This window comes from Crinia signifera, chromosome 4 (assembly GCF_055691185.1).
Source record: "Crinia signifera chromosome 4, ASM5569118v1, whole genome shotgun sequence".
Classification (NCBI taxonomy): domain Eukaryota; kingdom Metazoa; phylum Chordata; class Amphibia; order Anura; family Myobatrachidae; genus Crinia; species Crinia signifera.
Genome location: NC_139220.1, coordinates 143,818,357 through 143,840,007, shown reverse-complemented (window position 1 = coordinate 143,840,007; position 21,651 = coordinate 143,818,357). Strand labels below are relative to the sequence as shown.

Sequence of the window (21,651 nt, the reverse complement as noted above, 5' to 3'; positions counted from 1 at the left end):
TAACACACGGAGCCCGCCCGTGTACCAGCTAGCCGCTGCGCTGCCAGACAGACAGTTCTGAATCCCCAGTTATCAGGCCTGCCTGCTACAGCGGGAAACTTTGTCGCCCCTGTCAGTTAGTCAACTGCCTGTCAGCGTTACTTAATCCCCTGCCCGCCTCCCCACCCTGGACGGTCTGGACCGGACACCGACACACACGAGCGGGCGGCAGAGCAATGTACTGACTCCGGCGGGTGGAGGAGCGCCCGCCCGCCCAGCTACTTAGTGAAACACATTCACTAAGTAGCTGGGCGGGCGGGCGGCGGCGGCTCCTCCACCCGCCAAAGTCAGTACATTGCTCTGCCGCCCGCATCATCATGTGTGTCGATGTCCGGTCCAGACTGTCCAGGGTGGGGAGGCGGGCAGGGGATTAACGCTGACAGGCAGCTGACTGACTGACAGGGGCTACGAAGTTTCCCGCTGTAGCAGGCAGGCCTGATAACTGGGGATTCGGAACTGTCTGTCAGCGCAGCAGCTGGCTAGTACGCGGGCGGGCTCTGGCGGGGGGACGGGCCGGGGATGGTGGGGGTCCAAATAAGTAGAGTTACTCACAAATAGCTGCTTGCTTGTTGTCTCTGCAGGCCTGGCAGCTTCTCCGGGCTCTCTTCTGCGGTAGCGTCAACAGCATAGCTTCCTGCTGGCTGCTGCTGCTTCTCCCTGGCTGCAGCTCACTACCACCCCCCAGTGGCCGGCACCCTAGGCAAATGCCTAAACTTGCCTAGTGGTGGCGCTGGCCCTGTCTACTGGAGGGCATTATGTGTGATGAGAGGCACTTCTAGGGGCATTATGTGTTAAGCACTAATGGTGGCAATAAGTGTGAGGCACTAATGAGGGCATCATGTGTGAGGCACTACTGGGGGCATAATATGTGAGGTAATACCAGAAGAATAATGTGTAATTGGCATTCCTGGGGGCATAATGTTTCTAAATTGCACTAATGGAGACATTTGTAAATTGCACTACTGGTGGCATTATGTGTGTAAATTGCACTACTGGTGGCATTATGTGTGTAAATTGCACTACCGGTGTGCTGGTGTAGTGTTCCTGATCTATTTGGAGTTCTGGCACCGGTATTGTGAAGGCAGTCGTGATACCTGCATTGGTATGCTGAATGCCAGCATCCTGACCGTCGGTATGTTAACCTCATCCTACACAGGGGGATAAATAATAATCCATGTAGCCTAGGTGATTGCATGATGTGCATAAGCACTATATCTGTGTGATATAGCATAACTGCAGAGTGTGAGCAGCTGGATGCCTGGTGTAATGTCTGTACCCTTCCAGTATGTGCACGTGTGTGTGTGTGCGCATGTAGGGGGGGGGGGGGGGGGCTGTGCTGTAACTTGAGCTTTCTTTGGGGGGAGGGGGGGGCATAATATAGCTGTGCTATACATAACAATTCAACTGAAATAACAAAGACTTACTGACCAATATCCACATATTTCACCGATTTCATATAGATGTCATTTACTTAATATATGTGCACAATTAGGAATCTAAGCATTAAATGATTGAGGTTTACTTTTTCTTTTTATTTGCCGGCATTAATACATTGCCTCTGTCACTTAACAATTGAATTAATTGCTTGTACTAATAGCTATTAACTTACATAATGGAACAACTCAGCAAAGATTAAGCATGTAATAAAATAAATGTCTGCATTATTTAAGACTGTCAAATACATTTTACTAATTAATCATTAATTAGTACATTCCTGCAGTTGATGACTTTGAAACACACACGTTATGGTTCACCACTGGTGCTGCATGTTTTATACTGTTTCATAATAATAATAATAATAATTGTTGTTATATAAATAAATATTGTATGAATAATAATAGTTTTCTACGGTTTTAGATTTTTTTATTTTGTAATGTGGTTTGTAAACCACTAATACCCCTTTCACACAGATATATTGCTGGAACAACCCAGGTCTTTTCTCTGTGTGAAAAGAACTACATGGGTCCAAACTGCTGAGGCTTCGACCCTGTTCGCTAAGAGGGTTTAAAAGGTGTGAGTCACACAACAGAATATGTCAGCAGGCTTTCCTGCAAAGTGGCACTCACGGTCTCCCACCATAACATTCAGCCCCTGAGCCAAGCTGGGTATTTATCTGGAGTTATTGGAGAGGGCTACTTCTCACCTATGCAAAACTTCTACCACTCAGCTGTTACTTCTTATTAATGTAATCTAAACCTAATACACAGTGACTTCTTGCTACTATGATGCCTTCATGCTGTTGGGTTGTTCTGGCCTTGTGCCTGGCTTTCTCTACCTGAACTTTAGAAATGTTAGGGACCCACCTGATGAGGTTACCTGGTTGTGGTAGGTGGGCCCATAATTTGAAAGTGCAAAAAGTGGTATGTGATTTACCATAATTTGAGCCTAAATGATGCCAAGAACCTCAGTTTTACTCCACATTAATTTGTAGAATTTATTATAACTGTTTTGATGAGCAGTTTTATAAGTATGAAACTAAATGGCATAGTATGAGAAGGCCAATCCATGACCATGGTATAGTGTGAAAGGCGTATAGGAGCTGTGACCAGTGTACAACCTGTATTTAATAGCCTGGGAAAAAGCAAGGTCACGGCCCGGTTCTGGTCTGAAAGTGGTATAAATATGAAATATACATGGATTTTGTGTGCGTAAGTTGTATAACATATAGCGATGTGTTTGGATGAATTTGTGTGACTGGTATCTTTTCTGACAAAAATAAATAATTTTTTTTTGTTTATACCAGACATCAGCAGGATTGCAATATTAGTATTTTTTGGTACTCTTTACCTAGCACGGCGCCCATCGCGGGCATCGCGGCCATCAAATGCACTAAAAAACGGGTGCGACGCGATGCCCGCAATTTCCCATAGGGATCAATGTTAAAAGTGTGATTGGACGCGATTTTACTGACTAATGCCTCAATGCCCGCGATTTTTCCATAGGAAACAATGTTAAATGGGCCACAGAGCCCTAATAGTCCCCCTGAAGTGTGATATGGCCCCCACAATTGTTAACGCCACCCCACGATCAACGTGAACCCGAAGCATGGCGAGCGCAGCGAGCCCGCGAGGGGCGGCGGTACGCATCCTCCGACCTTTTCATACCCCCACTATCCACGTCGGCGTGGAGTTGAGAATAGAATAGTGTGGCGAGCGCAGCGAGCCACCGAGCCTGAAGCGTGGCGAGCGCAGCGAGCCCCGCGAGGGGATGCGGATACCTTCACAGGTAAACGCGTCCCTTCGCGGGCTTCACAGGTATCCGCGTCCCCTCGCGGGGCTCGCTGCGCTCGCCACGCTTCTGGCTCGGTGGCTCGCTGCGCTCGGCACACTATTCTATTCTCAACTCCACGCCGACGTGGATAGTGGGGGTATGAAAAGGTCGGAGGACGCGTACCGCCGCCGCTCGCCACGCTTCGGGTTTACGTTGATCGTGGGGTGGCGTTAACAATTGTTTCCTATGGAAAAATCGCGGGCATTGAACAGTAAAATCGCGTCCAATCACACTTTTAACATTGATCCCTATGGGAAATCGCGGGCATCGTGTCGCACCCGTATTTTTAGTGCATGCGATGCCCGCGATTTTTTACCCCCGATGACCGTGCTAGGTAAAGAGTACCTTTTTTTTTTTACAAGATTCATAATAATTAAACAATACAAATGCATCCTATCCATATGAAGCTGATACAAACTACACAATTAAAAATATTTGCTACACTATTATGGAGAGGATTATGGAATTTGGAATAGTTTGGGGATTTAAAGTTAAATGAATAAAACAATGGAGGCAAAACCTCTGTGGACTTCAGCTCTCCTTTCTGGGAATGGCAAAATGTATTTTCTTTCACAAATTTCTTATATCATCTCCAAAGCCATCCTGTTTTGTTGACTCATATTGATGCCTCAGAAGTAAATATTATTTTCCAGCTCTTTAGGGCTGAACAAAAATCCAGTATACTGTATGCCTTTATAAATGCCAAAATAATAGGGGCGATTAACCCCCCACCACAGGGGATGCAGTGTAAATCCCGGCGGTCGGGATCCCTGCGTTCAGAATCCCGATCGCCGAAATCCCGACACTTTCTCAAACAAACAAATTAGTGTGCCGAGCGTAGCGAGGCACCGGGCCCGTTGCATGGCGAGCGCAGCGAGCCCGCAAGGGGGGGGGGGGGGCGATCCACGTCCCCCCCTTGTCGGGATTTCGGCGATCGGGATTCCAGTGTCGGGATTCTGAACACCGGGATCCCGACAGCCGGGATTTAATACTGAATCCCACCACAGAGCTTTCCAATCAGTCAGCTCACTGGCTCTATCATACATAGTAAATAAACCCCTACAATTAGAGAGGATATAACTAAGATGATGAGAGTTCTATTGAAGATCTGATGTTGCAACGGTCAAAAATCTGATTCTATTTATTATCTATTTATTATCTAGAAGGTGCTAAATAAATAAGAAGTAGATTCTGATTGATTGCTGGGGTGGAGCAGAGGTGAGGCACTGGGGGAGGATTAGGGTTAGGGTAGGAATAAGGGAGAAGTACTGCAGCTTGCAGGCCTGCAGCGGAAGTCTTGACCATATCATGAGTGAGACCTAGAACATGGTACTTGTGCCACCACTACCGCCAGGAACAGGTAAGTGATCATTGGGCCACCAGGGACATTAGGTTGACAATCTATCATGTTGACATAAGATTTATGTAGACATGAAGAACATCAACATAGTCACTGCCAAAATTCTTATGTTGACCTAAAATAACTTAACCCATTGCATTTACAATACTGCTAATAAAACTTACTATTCTACATAGTTATGATGCTACTGTGGCCTTGGAATATCTTAATTATTCAATTTGAAATCATTACATGCATAGTCATTAATTTTAAATACATTAATCCCTTCTGAAACATTTAAATATTCCTGATCCCAAAACAAATTAAATAAACCATTTGATTAATTTGAACTAGTGTAGAATTTATAAGCATGCATAACTTCAGCTACAACCTTTACTAATATAAGATTAATGCCTTATTAGGAAACAACTATACATTCTAGTGGTGAAGCAATATCTAAAATAAAATGATGTTGCTTTCTAAGGTTACAAAACTAATAAAATAGAAAACAACTTTAGTTTAGTTGTGGGGTGATGTGACGGCTTTCTTCAGAGCAGCATTGCTGCAAATGACAAAATCTAAAGTAAAAAAATAAAAACAGTATGTCATATGTACAAGGTGCTTTAAAATTACTTATATTCCCGCCAACTAAGAACAGTTACCATCCTGATATCTCCATCACTGTTGACAACTCAACAATCTACCCTACCCCCATAGGCGTGCGCACAGGGGGGGCCGGGGGTGCCCAGGCACCCCCTAATGATCAACACCTCACCAGCTACATCCTCGATATCTCCCCAGACTGTGGCGCTGGCAGCAGTGGTGAGCTGGCGACGCAGTCTCTGTCAGTCTCTGCCTGCGGGGGCCACTCCAAAGATGGCTGCCACCTTGGAGGAGACAGACACTAGAGGTCAACATGACCTCTAGTGTCTGTCAGTGGAGCTCAGCCTCAGCGCGGCGCGCGCCCATCGCGATCGCTACTCGGCTGGAGCGCTGTTTAAATGAACTTATCTTCCCTCACACTATGGGGGAAGCGGCAACTCCGTCCTCCCACAGCCGCACCTTGGAGGAAGTAGTTCCTCCAAGTCATATTCCTGCACAGAGGCCAGGTCTCACTGGTATGTTTTCTGAAGCCGGGCAGCGCTGTGGTGCAGAGATCGAGCCTCTCCTGGAGCCCTTCGCCCAGCCTCTGGATTCTCAAGCCTTCCTGACACCCTGCAACTCCCCCCACAGAATGTTAAGTACCCCAGGATCGCTGTACCCACCAACCCCTCTGTGTGTGACCCCCTTCCTTTGTATGTGACCTCCTCTACAATACAATCTGTGTGTGACCCCCTCTACCCCACCTCATTCCTGGTGTTTGACCCCCTTCACCTGTGTGACACCTTGTCCCCTGCTACCCCCTTCCTCTGGGGTAGATGGGGTCACAGACACAATTTCCCTGGTGTCTGATCCCATCTTACCCCCCTCCTCTATGTTTGTGGCCCTGCTCAACCCCCTATCCATGTGTGTGTATGAGACACCATTCCCCCATCCTTGTCCCTCTACCCCCTTATGCCCAGGGCGTGACCCCTGTACCTCTCTACCCAAATGTCTGTGGCACCCTCTACCCCAATCCTGTGTATAACATATGGTACATCCCCTACTTCTGTGTTTGTGTGTGTGACACTACCCCAGTATTTTTGAGGCACCTTTTATCCACACACTTCCCATATCTGTGTCATAACTTTTAGTTATGCGCCTGAACCCCTGGGTAATGAGCATGTAGGTCCCCTTGGCAACAAACATATAATTGCCCCCTAGGCAAAAAACATGTACAAACGAGCATGAAACTACCCATAGCAATGAGCATGTAACTTCCCTCATGGCACTTAGCAACCAGAATGAAACCCCTGGCAAGAAGCATATAATCCCCTGGCATTGAGCAAGAAACTTCTGGCAATGAGCATGTAACCCCTGGTATTGAGCAAGAAACTCTGGCAATAAACATGTAACCCCTGACAATAAGCATGTAGGTAAGCTGAACTTATGTGACATAATATATGATAGGCATTACGGTATGTTATTTGATGTGTAATGGGCATTATGGTGTTTGGTATAATGTGTAATGGGCATTTGTGACATACCTGTAATGTGTAATGGGCGTTACGTTGTAAATTTTTGCTGCGCACCTTCGGTGCACACTATCCCTATTTCTAGTGTGTGTGTATGTGGGGGAAATGATTCATTCATTGATGCCCAGTAGACGGTGATAGACATGCACTTCCAATGGTGCACCCCCTATTAAAATGGGCTGCGCACACCTATGCCTACCCCACAAGCTCGTTGCTTAGGGGTCACCCTTGACTCTGACCTGTCCTTTGTTCCCCACATTCAATCTGTCTCCAAATCATGTTATATGCATCTAAAAAACATATCCAAAATACGACCGTATCTCACACAAGACTCTACTAAATCTCTTATCCATGCACTCATTATATCCCGAATCGGTTATTGCAATAGTCTCCTAACTGGTCTTCCCAAGAACAGACTCTCGCCACTATAATCCATTTTAAATGCTGCTGCTATGCTGATCTTCCTTGAAAGATGCTCATTGTCTGCTGATCCACTCTGCCAGTTCCTCCATTGGTTACCTGTATCTTACCGTATTCAATATAAAACACTTCTACTAGCATATAAAGCTATTAACCATACTGCACCAGCATATATCTCTCTACTTATCACAAAATATCTCCCATCTCGACCACTCCGCTCTGCACAAGATTTGCGTCTCTCTTCTGAACGGATCACTAGCTCCCATTCACTATTACAGGACTTTCATCGGGCTGCTCCCATCCTATGGAATGCCCTTCCACGCACAATAAGACTCTCCGCTAGCCTCCAAACTTTCAAGCGTTCCCTGAAAACTCACCTCTTCAGGCAAGCCTATCATATTTAAGTTCTACACGCATAACCCTCTGAGGCACTTATGTACTATATAGCTTCCCTTCTGGACTTGTAACTTGGTGGGACTGCTATGCTATTACTAATGCCTGTCCTTGTGTTTCCCTCATATATCCCTATAGATTGTAAGCTTGCAGCAGGGCCCTCTAACCCCCAAGTCTGTCTGTTACCCAGTTTGTTTTATCACTGTCTACTATTGTAAAGCGCAACAGAATCTGCTGCGCTATATAAAAAACTGTAAATAAATAAATAAAATAATAAATAAAAGGGGAATTCTGTTTCTCGCTACATGATTTGTGCTGTGAGAAGTGATACTGAAAATGGTTGCTAGACTCCACTGTGCTTTGCCCAATACAGTACATATATAAATGGTACATTTTTCATGTGCTTCTCATTTTTAATAGCGACTGTCACTGAGTGCCCATTAACAGATTGGAAATAAGTTGTTTTTAACCTTTGCCATCTGTGTAACTATTAAAAGATCGGAATACTGGTTAGAAAGTTTTACATTTCCTATCATTGTTCTGCATGGACACTGTACGTGAGATAATGGGGTGATCGTTCCATTGAATGAAATCGGACCTGTCTAGACGGTATATGATAGGAGAACATATTTGGGGCAAAAATTGTGCCTAGACAAACATACCCGGATGATAGATTTTATTTTGCTACAGTATATATTCTGGGGTCTTGCAGAGAGAAATCAGTTCTGAACATGGGCTGATCTGATTGCATCGGCATCAGTACCTGAAACCAGCTTCCAGCTTATGACTCTGTGTGGGTCATGAGAGGTGACTCCAGGAAAAATGGCTGGACATTCTCTAAACAGCTCATTACAGGATATCTGACAGGACATTAAACTTTGGAAAGTTGAGTATAAGCAGAACTTGTTTTATTTGATAAATAAATAATAATTTTACATCACAGTTCTGGTCAGTCTACCTACCCGTATATACTCGAGTATAAGTCGACCCGAATATAAGCCGAGGAACCTAATTTTACAACAAAAAAACTGGGAAAACTTATTGACTCAAGTGGGACCCTCACTCGAGTATAAGCCGAAGGGGGCTTTTTCAGCATAAAAACTGTTCTGAAAAAGTAGGCTTATACTCGAGTATATATGGTAATTCACAACTTGTATCACTTAATCTGGTCACTTCAACTGACAACATTTGCCTTTGCACATTGCCCTCTATTATGTCACCCATTTCTGCATACCCCTATGGGTTTTTGAGGCCTTTACCTGAAGGTATTCCATGACTATGAATTCAATTCACCCTAAAGAGTCAGCTGCAGGACATTTGCTAATGTGTCTTCCCAGTCTGCATTGTTGGACTATCAATATATAAAATATTCACCACTTTTTAAATATGATATTTTGTTCAGGGTCGCATTGTAGCATTGGTATGAGAGGAAGTGTATGACCAAGCATGTGGTGTGACCAAGCTCCCTCAAAAAAAGCAATGTGAACACAGAACAGATGGTAATATTGGTGTGTCCCCCCAGACTAGTCTGAGTTTTTGGTACCCCTTCTAGTCAGGATCCCGGCAGCAGCTGACTCCATTGCCTCCTGTAGTTCTGCCACTGCTGCCGGGATCCTGACTAGAAGGGGGCACCACTCCTCAGAGATGCCATCACCCTCAGTAGATGACCCAAGCCCTGGCAGGCAACCACTGCCCCAGCCTGTTGGCACCCATCACAGACACCCAGAACCAGAGGTACCGGCTGGGTGTTCTTATGTGCCGGGGGTCACAGGCTCGGTGTTGTGTGTGTGTGGGGCGGCACAAGCTGGGTGACTGTGTGTGTTTGGGGCACAGGCTTCTGCGGGTACTGTGTGTGTCTAAATCTATTAATCTATTGGGGGGTGCACCCACATTTATCTTTCCTCCGGGTGACTGAGGCGATCTTAAGCCAATGACTGGCAGCCATTGGTTCAAATATTCACCAATTTTAATCATGTAAAATGTGTGCTTTTTAAAATTGTGATTATTAGTTGAAGGATATGGCACAGTTATATACTGTTAAACAAGCAAGATTTCTAAAGTGTACAAACAGATTGCACTTTAAAACACGCCATGAATCTTGAATATCCAACTTCTTTTAAACCCGAGCAAGACTCTAATGATTGGAAAGTAATTGTAATAAAAGAAAAATCCTGCAAAGATTATTTAAAGCATGTAGGAAATGATCATGGGTGGACAGTTGGCCCGATGCATATCTCAATCCTCGTATATAGGTTTAACATGATTCTGGGTAAACCTTCTGGTAAAAATGGTTTATTAGATTAAAAATAGAGTCAGTCTGTCCTGCTTCCTAGGAATTTGGATACTGAATCCTCTGATTGAGGATTCGGGATGTATTTTACTTTCTAGAAAGAGCTAGGAATTTTTTAGAGTAATCTTCCCCTGCTAGTGACAGAAAAGCAGATCTCCACTGTCCTTCTCCTCTCCAAACCTACATGACTGGTCAATTAACTTTGTTATGAAGCAATTACAATATGCAGCAGAAAGTAACAATACATCAAACCACCCTGCCAACTTTTAATTTCTGATACACCTGGGACTTATTATTTATTTATTAACAGTTTCTTATATAGAGCACACATATTCCGCAGCACTTTACAGAGTATAGTTGAACATTCACATCGGTCCCTGCCCCAGTGGAGCTTAAAATCTATATTCCCGAACACATGTACATGCACACACAGACATTCTAGGGTTCATTTTGTTGGAAGCCAATTGACCTACAGTACCAGTATATTTTTGGATTGTGGGAGGAAACTGGAGCACCCGGAGTAAACCCACGCGAACACGGGGAGAATATACAAGTTCCGCACAGTTAGGGCCATGGTGGGTATAGAACCCATGACCTCAGTGCTGTGAGGCAGTAATGCTGACCATTATACCATCCGTGATGCCCACTTATGTTAACACATGCAATTTACCACTACCAACGTGGAAGCCTTCTTAACATGGGACTAAACTATTTGTATCAGTTAGTCCTTTAAGATATTTGTAAATTTAAATAGAATGGATGATGTAATGGATAATGTTATTACCTCATAGCACTGAGGTTATGAGCTACATTTTTGGCCATGAACCATCAGTGTTGAGTTTATATGTTCTTACCTTGATTACCAGGGTTTCCTCTCAGCACTGATGTTATGGGGTAATTTTATTAAAGCTTCTAAAAATGAAGAGAGGTGATGTTGCCCATAGCAACCAATCATATTATGTATGGTATAATATATTTCCTCTATTGCAGCCTAGAAAACGACAGACATAATCTGATTGGTTGGCAATTCAACCCACTCTGAACATGTTACATTTGCCCCACCTGCAGTGCACATGGTTTTTGTATATTGAGAACAAATTCAGGTCTGAATAAGGACCTTAGTCCGCAACAGACGAGAAATTGGTGGAGGAAATCTGAAATTTGCCTATGTAGACTTTGTGCCCACCTTTACCATCTTAATGCAAAAAATAAATTTGAAAGGTTACTTATAAAAGTGTGGCTTCTGCTGAGTTCAGAAATGTTTTGTACAAGTCTCTATTTTTCTGGTCATCTAATAAGACTACTGTATATTTTAGCACTTTTAACATCTTTACCTACTGAAGTGAATAGAGTAATTCCCGGGGCCTTCGCCATGCACTGGGATTTATGTGCGGCTGTTTGGGCTGTAAAGCAGCAGGACTGTGCGGAGGCGGTTTTACGCTGCAGATGCCCAGCATGTTTTGTAGCACACACACGAGCAAACATTTGCCTTCAGCAAAACACAGCAATAAATTTTTAACCTGTAACACAGCCCAGTATGATTACCTACTGTATTACATTTACCTTTACATTAACCTATTACAATAAAAGAAAATAGTTTTGTTTTGCACTTGTTAACACAATTCTCCCTCCGCATACTTTCATGGCCTAAGTCACGAATGAGCTGTAAGCAGCTCTCTATTATTCCAGAAGCTCTCTCCAAGGCAGTGGGTTGTACGTCATTCATTTTTGAAAAAGACTAAAAATAGAATCTACCAGCAGTGTCAATAATTTATTTCCTTTGCTTCGGAGAGAAGCCTTTTTGTTTCATTGCCAGCATGGCTTAATGTACACGCTCCTGTGATAGATATCTTAAAGAACACTGCTGCAATGCAATATAACGTGTATTCCACAAGAACTAGAGAAGGATAAGCAAGGATACACACTATATCTTTATAACACAATTATAGTGAATGTGGATGCTCTCATTTATCACAGGCACAATTGATAACATGGTAAGCCACCATGAGACAGACATCCTAGTAATCATAGAGAATACACACAAATGAGCCGCGGCAGGATGCTGACAGCCTGAATATCGACGCCAGCCTCCTGATAAAGGGAATCTTCACACAGGTCTGGTGGGTATACTTACCTTCCCCCTACCCAGGGGTTAAAGTGAGGGGGAATGGAGTGGAACGGAGTTCCACCACCTCTAATGGTGAGGTGGAACGCGTCCCATTGCATGCAGTTAGCATAACATGTTTGGGCACCTTCAGTCTTATGCTGTTCTGTTACACTGCAATACCTATATGCGTGCCACTCCAAAGTGCTGGATTTACCACTAGGAACCTGGTTGAAGCAAAAGCAGGTATAAGGGATCAGCCAATAACTTCCCCAGCCCTTAATGCAGCAGCTGCCCACCTCCTGTAGTGCAAAAGATCCTGCCGCAATAGATAAGCCTGCAGCATACTTGGATATCCATTGATGCTCTACTCCCCCTACTGCCATTAGCAGTGGGTAGGGATATAGGGGTAGATATATGAAACAGTGATAAGGGAGGAGAAGTGAGCCAGAGGAGAAGTGGCCCATGGCAACCAATCAGCTGCTCTGTATAATTTTATATTATGCAAAATATAGATGTTAATTCAGTGCTGATTGGTTGCCATGGGCCACTTCTCCTCTGGCTCACTTCTCCTCCCTTATCACTGCTTCATACATCTACCCCTAAGTTATCATGTCCAATGTAGAATAGAAAAATGAGTAGCGTATGAGCAAGGAGGAGGTTGTGTATTTGTGCATATACCTTGTTGGTTCAGTAATGCCAAAAATATATACTCTAGAATACCTTTCATACTGTATATAAAAATGGAAATGCTGAAAATAAACACTGCAAGCATCACAATAAAAAAATAAGAAACAAATACAATATTATTAACAATATATTCTAATAAAATTTTGCAGGCACATAATGACAAGGTATCATGCAATAAAAAGGATTTGATAACACATCATTGGCCAGATAGCCAATATATAGCATTCCAAACATTACCATGATGGCTGGTCCATCCATAAATATATTTAAGAATCTGGAATTTACAAGTTCATCTAATAATACAAATGAATAAAATAGTTATATATGTACAGTATATGTATGTGTATGTTTGATTCTGAACTGAGAAAGCAACCTGCCAATATGCTTACAATAAATAATGTGCTCTAGCTCAGTGAGTTGTACTATTGGGCATGGAATACACTTACATTGGCATTCTTTACAACATTTGCCAGGAACAAATGCAGGTGCAGAATATGCTGGACAAGTCGGCTCTGTGCATATTAATGTTTCACACTGAACAGTGCCATTCTGTGGAATTCAAATAAAATTCAGTAAATTACCTTGGCATTATGTAGACATAAAGAATAATAGGATGAATATTTAAATGATGTGTCACATAATAAATTGATGCCTCATAATGACATTAGAAATATCCTAAAGGCCAAAATCAATAGGAAGAAAATAATTGTTAATAGCAATAATCATTTAGAAAATTGCGTCTGAAGTGTAAGGCCGGCGGGGGTGGACGCAGCATCAGGAGAGGCAACTAGATGTAGTAGGGGTGCTGTGAAAGCTGCTGAAGCCCAAGAGATGGCGGCCCTGCGCTCGGCTTTGCTACCAGCGGGGGTTGTAGTTTTTTAAAAACACGTTCTCCATTCTCTACCTTCTCGAACATGCAAGCAGTCACCACTATCATTTTAAGGTTGTTGCTGCTTTCTTAATATTATTATTTTCTTCTTAAGCTGTGAGAAAATAATGTGAAATCAATCATAACCCTGATACCGGTCTCTTCTCAGAAAATAATTTAAGGATGAGAAGTTAGAAAATTAGTAATTCACATACTATAGACCCTAACAATGTAATATTTAATTTTCGTGGTCATCTCATTAATAATACATTAACCACAAAAGTATCTACTTTTAGGGCATGTACAATGGTGGAGCATAATGGTTCTTAATCAAGAACATTACGCTGCACATGGATGAGCACAATTTTCATTTGCCAATTAAACTTGCAGGTTACTACAACGTTAAGTGTGACATCGATGGTCTGTCTCATGATTCTGGTTGCAACTTGCAAAAGATGTCAAAACTCATCTTATAGGTCCTTGTGTATTGCATTTAGTCCAACAGAGCCCAGCAGAAGATTTAGCACAGCAGTATCCCCAGGACCCAGTACCAGAAGCAGCAGCAAGTGTTTGGACATCTGAACTAATAATATAATGATAGTATCACAGACTGGACACACTCCTGCTGACAGATATTGGGATCAATACGATTCTACCCGCCTTGAACCAGCTTCCACCTTCCATCTTCCACCTTCCAGTCTGCACTTGGTGCATTTGGATATTAGCATCTTGGGAAACCACCTCCTGCTTACTCTTTGGGACTCCAGTCATGAGGATAGACTAACTACAAATGTGGAACAACAACACAGGCCACTGTACCCAGTCAGGTTTATGGACACCCACTCTATCCAGCACCTTTAAATTGGACGGTACTTTGTGGATTACAATAACAATACGGAAGCACTATAGGAACAAGCGGGAATACAATAAGTATACCTCAATTTTACTTATTTCTTTCCCAAATCAATCAATAACCGTTAGTAATCCAATAGAGTTGTTTATATGATTTTATTTTGTTTATTATATTTTCTAGGCATCAATGATAGATGCTTTTTTTTTACATATTGAGCATTTTATATAATAAAAACAGTACTTGTTTCCTAGAACGGCGCCCACTAAGCAATTTGCTTAGCGGGCTAGTTTGAGTAGGGAAATCGCATGGGCCATTTTAGGGCCATGCGATGTGCGATACGATTTTCCTATGTAATTTATTCACTGCTCTCTCTGCCCTGGGCCATCGCATCTGCTGCAAAACCTCATGCAATCGCATGCGATTTTATAGCGTGTGCGATGCCATGACATTAGGTATACAATAATATGATTGTATGTCCCCAAAATAGGTTTAACGCACCCCCCCCCACACTCTCCACGCCACCCCGAAGCGTGGCGAGCGCAGCAGAACGCGTCCTTTGACCTTTTCATTCCCCCACTTTCCACGTTAGCGTGGAGTTGACTTTATATAGTGTGGCGAGCGCAGCGAGCCACCGAGCCCGAAGCGTGGCGAGCTCAGCGAGCCCCACGCGAGGGGACATGGAATACATGTAAAGTAATCCGCATCCCCTTGCGGGGCACGGTGCGCTCGCCACGCTTCGGGCTCTGTGGCTTGCCACACTATATAAAATCAACTCCACACTGGCGTGGATAGTGTGGGGGGGGGGGTGCGTTAAACCTATTTTTGAGGACATACAATAATATTATTGTATACCTAATGTGGGTACAATGAGCAGAGGGTGGCAATACCCTATAGAAGCCTATGGGCTTCTATCGCCGCCCGACGTCTGCCGTCCGCACGCCCCCCCCCCCCCTCCCGTCCTCCTGATCTCCTCCTCCCCCAGCAGGTGTCACAGCCGGGAGGACATCCGGCTACAGGGGGGAGGAGGAGACGCAGGTGGACACTGGCAGCCGCCAAGATGTGACGGAGACCCCCGCAGACCACATCAAAGTCTCCGACACCGCAACCCGATGCTGGCCGCATATGTTAGTACATATGCGGCAGCATCGCGGCGGCTGCCAGGAGAAGGGCAGCGATGTATATTAATACATCCCGCCCTTAGTCCAACAGAGTTGAACAATCATAAAACCTAATATACTGTACTGTAGCAAACACAAAATACAGCTTCACATGCAGGCTAGCAATTCCAGTTAGTATTACACAAATGTATTTAGTCACAACAATTGAACAACAATTATTGTTTATGTAAATCATTGGTACTTGTTAATTATATGGGCACCATGTTATTCCACAGGTGCACAAACCAATATGCCACTATTTCCAATTTCCTGCCAGTGAATAAATGATCATGTCAGGAAGACAGCAGGGGATAAGGTTTGAAAACAGCAACTTCAGCTGTGTCAAATATTAGCTGAAACAGTGCTACAGCGGAGCCAGTTACCTTAACACATAGCAGAAAATCGGTGAAAAGTGAAGCTATATATTAGCAAATTTGATAATAAAAATGTTATCCAAAACAATTCATAATTGTTTTATAAAGTCTATTTATTGACAGTTACTTATATAGTAAATACCCACACAGCACAGAGAGTAATAGGTTTTCTTCCCATATTGCCCATTTCACTAAGAAGGAGGCGGGATGTGGTAGAGCCACCTATTCTTCCGGGGGTGTGATGGAGTACATGATAAACTGGGAGTCTCTCCCACAACTTTTCTCTAAAAGCAGTAATACTGTATCACAAAGGCTGCTTGTGATATAAGCCAGTCATAATCATAAGGTCAGTCTACCGAGGATAGAAATATCAATTGGCCTGTATTTTACCACTGCTTCAGACTATCTTTATACTGTATAATTAATTTTATATAACATGAAAAATCTAACTCTCTCTACACATGTTACATCTGCCCCATCTGCAGTGCACATGGCTTTGTTCTATAGAGAGAGAATTTGCTTTTGCAAATGAACCAGAATCAGGCCCTTTGTGTGCGGTTATGTTCAGTCATAAGTAATGACTTTGTAAATATGAATTGCAGATTAAACATTATGCAGGAACAAAATGTCAAACTTTGTAAACACGTTAAATAGATGGTCTTACCATGCAGGTACACTTCTTACAGCCATCTGTCCAGGTCTCCAACTCTCTGTATATGTTGCCCTTTACAGTGCAAGATCTCTCACAATAACATTGATCTAGCCTATTCATCCTCTGCTCGGCTCTTGACAGCTGTAAGAACAGTGGAGGAGAGGCTTATGACACAAACAATATTTCCCATAAACCCATAAAAATACTCAGGAGGGTGAAATTCATCTGTAACATGTAAAGTAAATAGCAGGTTTCATATAACAGTGATGAACTCAACAATACCATCTTACATGTCCTAACTACACTGATAGAGGGCACACACAGTGAGATATGCACTGGTTTTTTATTCGATTTTGCTTATAGAAGCAAAAATTTAATAGAAATTTGAGTAGAAAATCAAATGGGCATTGAATGGTTTTTCTACATTCGATGCAGATTCGATTCTAAAGCGCGCTTCCATGTAGTGTAAATCGAGTAGAAAAATAGTCTTGGCAAGCAAGACTATATAGTACAGATCTGTACTATATAGTCAAATCGAATGCATTTTGTGCACCATTCGATTTGATCCCGATTCGATCCCACTATTACTATTGTATATTCCATTACTAATGCCTTCCATAAGAATATCAATAAAGTACTGTATTTAGAAAGCCAGTGAAAAATGCAAGTGAAACTGTGAAGAGATAACATGACAGCATGCTGTTAGCTAAAGTCATTGAAAGTAAATAATTTGTACAGTAATACATACACAGATCACAGCTGACATGTTCCAAATTCAACATTTCCTATGAATTCAAAAGATCAGTATTGTTTAGATGTTGCTGACCCTGTATCCTTAGAGGATTTAAGGAATGAAACACTAGACAAAGAGCATTTATTTGCCACAATAAATCCACCATAAGGAAAGCTAGCTGCAGTATATGCCAGAACTGGGTCAAATCTTAGTTTCAATCCAGCAATTCATTGTAGCATATGTGCACATTTTGTTGTACAAATAATCAATTATGTGACAGTCTATGAGCAATCATGGGTGGTAAGCACTTATAATGGATTTAGGGACTAATACAGGACAAGACACATAAAAAGGAAGCTAGAAGTGGGTGCTGTCAAACAAAGACTTTGGAAATCATTAAAATGTTTATATAGTACTGGGACTGCTGTCTACTCTATACCCCGCCATTTACTATAATAAAATAAAAATTATATACACATATATATATATATATATATATATATATATATCTTTTAAATATTGAAGGTCAAAATAAAAAAAAAAAAATGCTACCCCAAAATGAATTACAAATTTTATGAGGAAGATGGCAACTACACAAAACACAGAGGTGTCTGTAATGGTGAATTCCAACTGGGATGAATTAATATTGTGTGAAGAAGAGGCTGTACAAACGGATAGGGGTGAGGAATCGGAGGAGTTCATAATTAGTCGACTTTACACCGCGGGTGGGAGATGCGGCAGTGCCCCAGCAGATGAATGTCCCACGGAGGCAGAGCAAGGACACAGTGTCCAGCATGGCTATGACCTAGCCCAACAGCCAGGGGATTTATAATTGGAACATCTATTAGAATATGTTTACTACTCTCCCCCCTGCTGACAGTATTGAATTATCCTTATAGAGACTATGGGCGGTATTCAATCCTGGATTCCGACTGTCGGAGTGCCCAGACAGTCAGAATCCCAGGCTGTTTTTGCCGAGCTTGACTGAAACTCAACAGCCGGAATTCAATGTTCTGGCTGTCGAGTGTCGGAAAGTGGGTGTGTCATAAAAAATGTCATTATTGTTTTAGAGTCGGATCTATTTTGTCTGTATCTGCCTTTATTGTTGTCGGAAATGGCAGCATCAAATAGGCGGTGGCCTCTATTTCCCCCGGTGGAAATAGCAGCCGAGATTGAATGCCACCCATATGGTCAGCAATCCCATACAGTATATGGTCCCATATAATTACATAAAGACCATTGCTTTTATATAGTTCCTATTGAACATCAGACTTATATGGAAACCGTAAATTGCACACTGTAGATTATTTTAATCATTGATAGTAAATTTGTGTTTAAATATATGACTCTCAGATGGCTACCTAATTTATACATGTACCTTTTTTTTCTTGTATTAAATATACATTTATTATATTAATGTGAGTTGTGAATTTAATTCAACTATATTGTACTTACAAAAAACCATGTCTTTTTTTTGGTACGATTTTATAAGAACCAAGAGCGAGACAGGGTTTGGTCTTTGTGTTCTAAAATATATAAGTTCTTTAAACTTTCAATTTAGTTATTATTGTCAATTAGTGGCTGATTTGGGAACTGGTATTCTATTTTTGATTATAGATCAATATACATATATATCATATTTTCATATCATATTAGAATCAGACACATTTTACATGTTGGCATAATGGGAAAAAAAACGAATCTGTAAAAAAGGATAACGCATCTCAAAATCTTACAAAGTATGAGTTACAATAGCTGCTGAAGTGAATATTATATTTCATAACCAGTGGAACATGCAGTAGAAAATACCTCTTCCTAACAAAGCAACATTTTTTGCTGAGTTTGACAATGCAAATATAGAGTCCTACCTTAGTACATTTTTATATAATCATTTATTAAGTTGTGTAAGTGAAAGAATATTTATGAACTCTGTTCTTACTTCTGTTCTTACTTCTGCATTCTATTTTTAACTGACAGTTAACTTTTTTTGGAGAATTAAAAAAAAATTTTCTGAGATTAATTTTCACATTATTTTCAGGTTCATGTAAATTTATTCTAAGGCCTGTCCAGTCTCCAACAACTGCGTGTGCACAGTAGTTCTAGGGAAATGGGATAGAACTAGTCTAAGGCCAGTATTCAATGCTCCTGATTCACTGATTTTTCCGGTGAACTGGGCTGTTTTTCAGTGAAACTGAACTTTTTCTCCGAAAATGTTATTCGCTGTATTCAATGTTCACTGTTTGCCAAAAGCGAACAGTGAATGCCGTCCAGTTCTACATTGTGTATGGTGTATTTATTGCTGGGCAGTGACTGTGAGCATGGGGGTGTATGTGCTGGGCATGAAGCTGTGAAATGCGGGCAAGTGACTGGGCATGGGGGGGTGGTTAATGTGCTGGGCAGTGACTGTGACCATGGGGGTGTATAAGTGGCACTAAAATGTCATGGGGGGGGGGGGGGACATACTGTTGCTCCGGGAGCCATGTCACCTAGCTACTCCTCTGACTGAAATGTGTTCTTATAAAATAAAGGTTTTCTTTTTTTTGGTGACAAAATAAGCAGTAATTATAGTATTTGAATTTATAAACTTACAGCACATCAATATATAAAAAAAAAATTTTTTTTTATTTTTTTACAGATAACGTATGCATGGGGGGGGGGGGGGGGGGGGGCAGGGACCCGCTCATTAATATTCACTGCGCTGGGTCCCGCTCATACATATACACAAGCAGGACCAGTGCAGCACTCCCTGCAAGTCCCCACCTGCCCTGTCTCCTCTGGCTGCAGCTTCTGCTGCCTGTCTCCCTGCCAGCCCTCCTTCTCCCCCTGCTGCTGTGTGCAGCATGCGGTGCAGGCAGGGAGGCTGCCATCTTCCTGCCTTCCGCCATCCTCCCAGGTCCGCGCGGCATTCGCCCGGGGGGGTACAAATTCGCCATCAGAGACAGCGAGCCCCTGACACGTTGAATAGGGGTAGAGGGAGGGAGGGCTGGCTGCGAATCGTCCATGCCGGCGAATGTGCAGCAAATCCTAAACAGGATTCGCTGAACAGCATAAACCGTGACATTGAATACTGCACTAAGAGGAAGACCAAGCAAGCCACCAGGAATGGGGTTTGTATAGGTGATGGGACAGAGCCTCAGAGAGAAGGCATAGCCAAACAGGTCAAGACATGGCCAGGAGGCGGACTGTGTACTTCCTGCCTATTCCTATTGAAACAGGTATGGCCTGATTTTTAACCACTCCTTAGTAAAAAAGCACATGGCAGCCTACATGGAATTTGCAAGAATGCACCTGAAGGACTGTCAGACCATGAGAAAGAAAATTCCCTGGTCTGATGAGACAAAGGTTGAGCTCTTTGGCTAGGTGTCATGTTTGGAGGAAACAAGGCACAGCTGAATCACCAGGCCAATACCATCCCTACAGTGCAGCATTGTGGTGGCAGCATCATGCTGTGGGGATGTTTTTCAGTGGCAGGAACTGAGAGACTAGTAAGGATATAGGCAAAGATGAATAAAGCAATGCACAGGGACATCATGGATGAAAACCTGATCCTTGAGCTCCGACTGGGGCGATTGCTCATCTTTAAGCAGGACAATGAACCTAAGCACACAGCCAAGATATAAAAGGATTGGCTTCAGGATAACTCTGTGAATGTCCTTGAGTGGCCCAGACAGAGCCCAGACTCTGTAGATCTAAAAATGGGTGTGCACCGACGCTTCCCATCCAACCTGATGAGGAATGGACGAAACTGCCCAAAGATAGGTGTGTCAAGCTGGTGGCATCATATTCAAAAATACTTGAGGCTGCAATTGCTGCCAAAGGTGCATCAACAAAGTATTGAACAAAGGCTGTGAATACTTATGTGCATGTGGTTTCTTAGTTTTTTATTTTTACGAAATTTGCAATAAGCTCCAAAATCTTTTTGTCATTATGGGGTATAATGTTTAGAATGTTAAGGGAAAAAAATAATTTATGAATCAATGAATTTATTCCATTTCGAAATAAGGCTGTAACATAACAAAATGTAGAAAACATCAAGTGCTGTGAATACTTTCCCGATGTACGCTATAATGTTTTATTTTCTAATTTTACTACCAAGCTGTTTCCGCCAAAGAATAGCATACCAGGAAATGTAGTTTTATCTTTCTTATACAAAGCAAATTGTAAAGCCATATATATACAGATAAACGTGATATACAACCTACCTTTGCAGATGTTTTTGCCAAGATATCTTGTAGCTCCATGATTTTCTGTACTAACCCATGGAAGTCATTACATGTTGGACATGCTGGAATAACAAATGCATATATGTAAGATTACTGAACATAGAGGGGAAGTTATTATCTTTTTTTTTTTAA

The 21,651-nt window shown here is 42.4% G+C and overlaps 1 protein-coding gene across 2 annotated transcripts in view; it reads right to left on the bottom strand.

Annotated features, from left to right (window-relative positions):
* Positions 1-21,651, bottom strand: part of NELL2 (neural EGFL like 2) — a 235,310-nt gene that overhangs the window by 125,087 nt on the left and 88,572 nt on the right. For both annotated transcript variants that reach the window (XM_083182657.1, XM_083182659.1), the window contains 3 exons: positions 21,499-21,581; positions 16,576-16,704; positions 13,106-13,208 (listed from right to left, as the gene is read on the bottom strand). In XM_083182657.1, the coding sequence (XP_083038783.1) occupies positions 13,106-13,208; positions 16,576-16,704; positions 21,499-21,581 (315 nt within the window). The remainder of the gene's footprint in view (positions 1-13,105; positions 13,209-16,575; positions 16,705-21,498; positions 21,582-21,651) is intronic.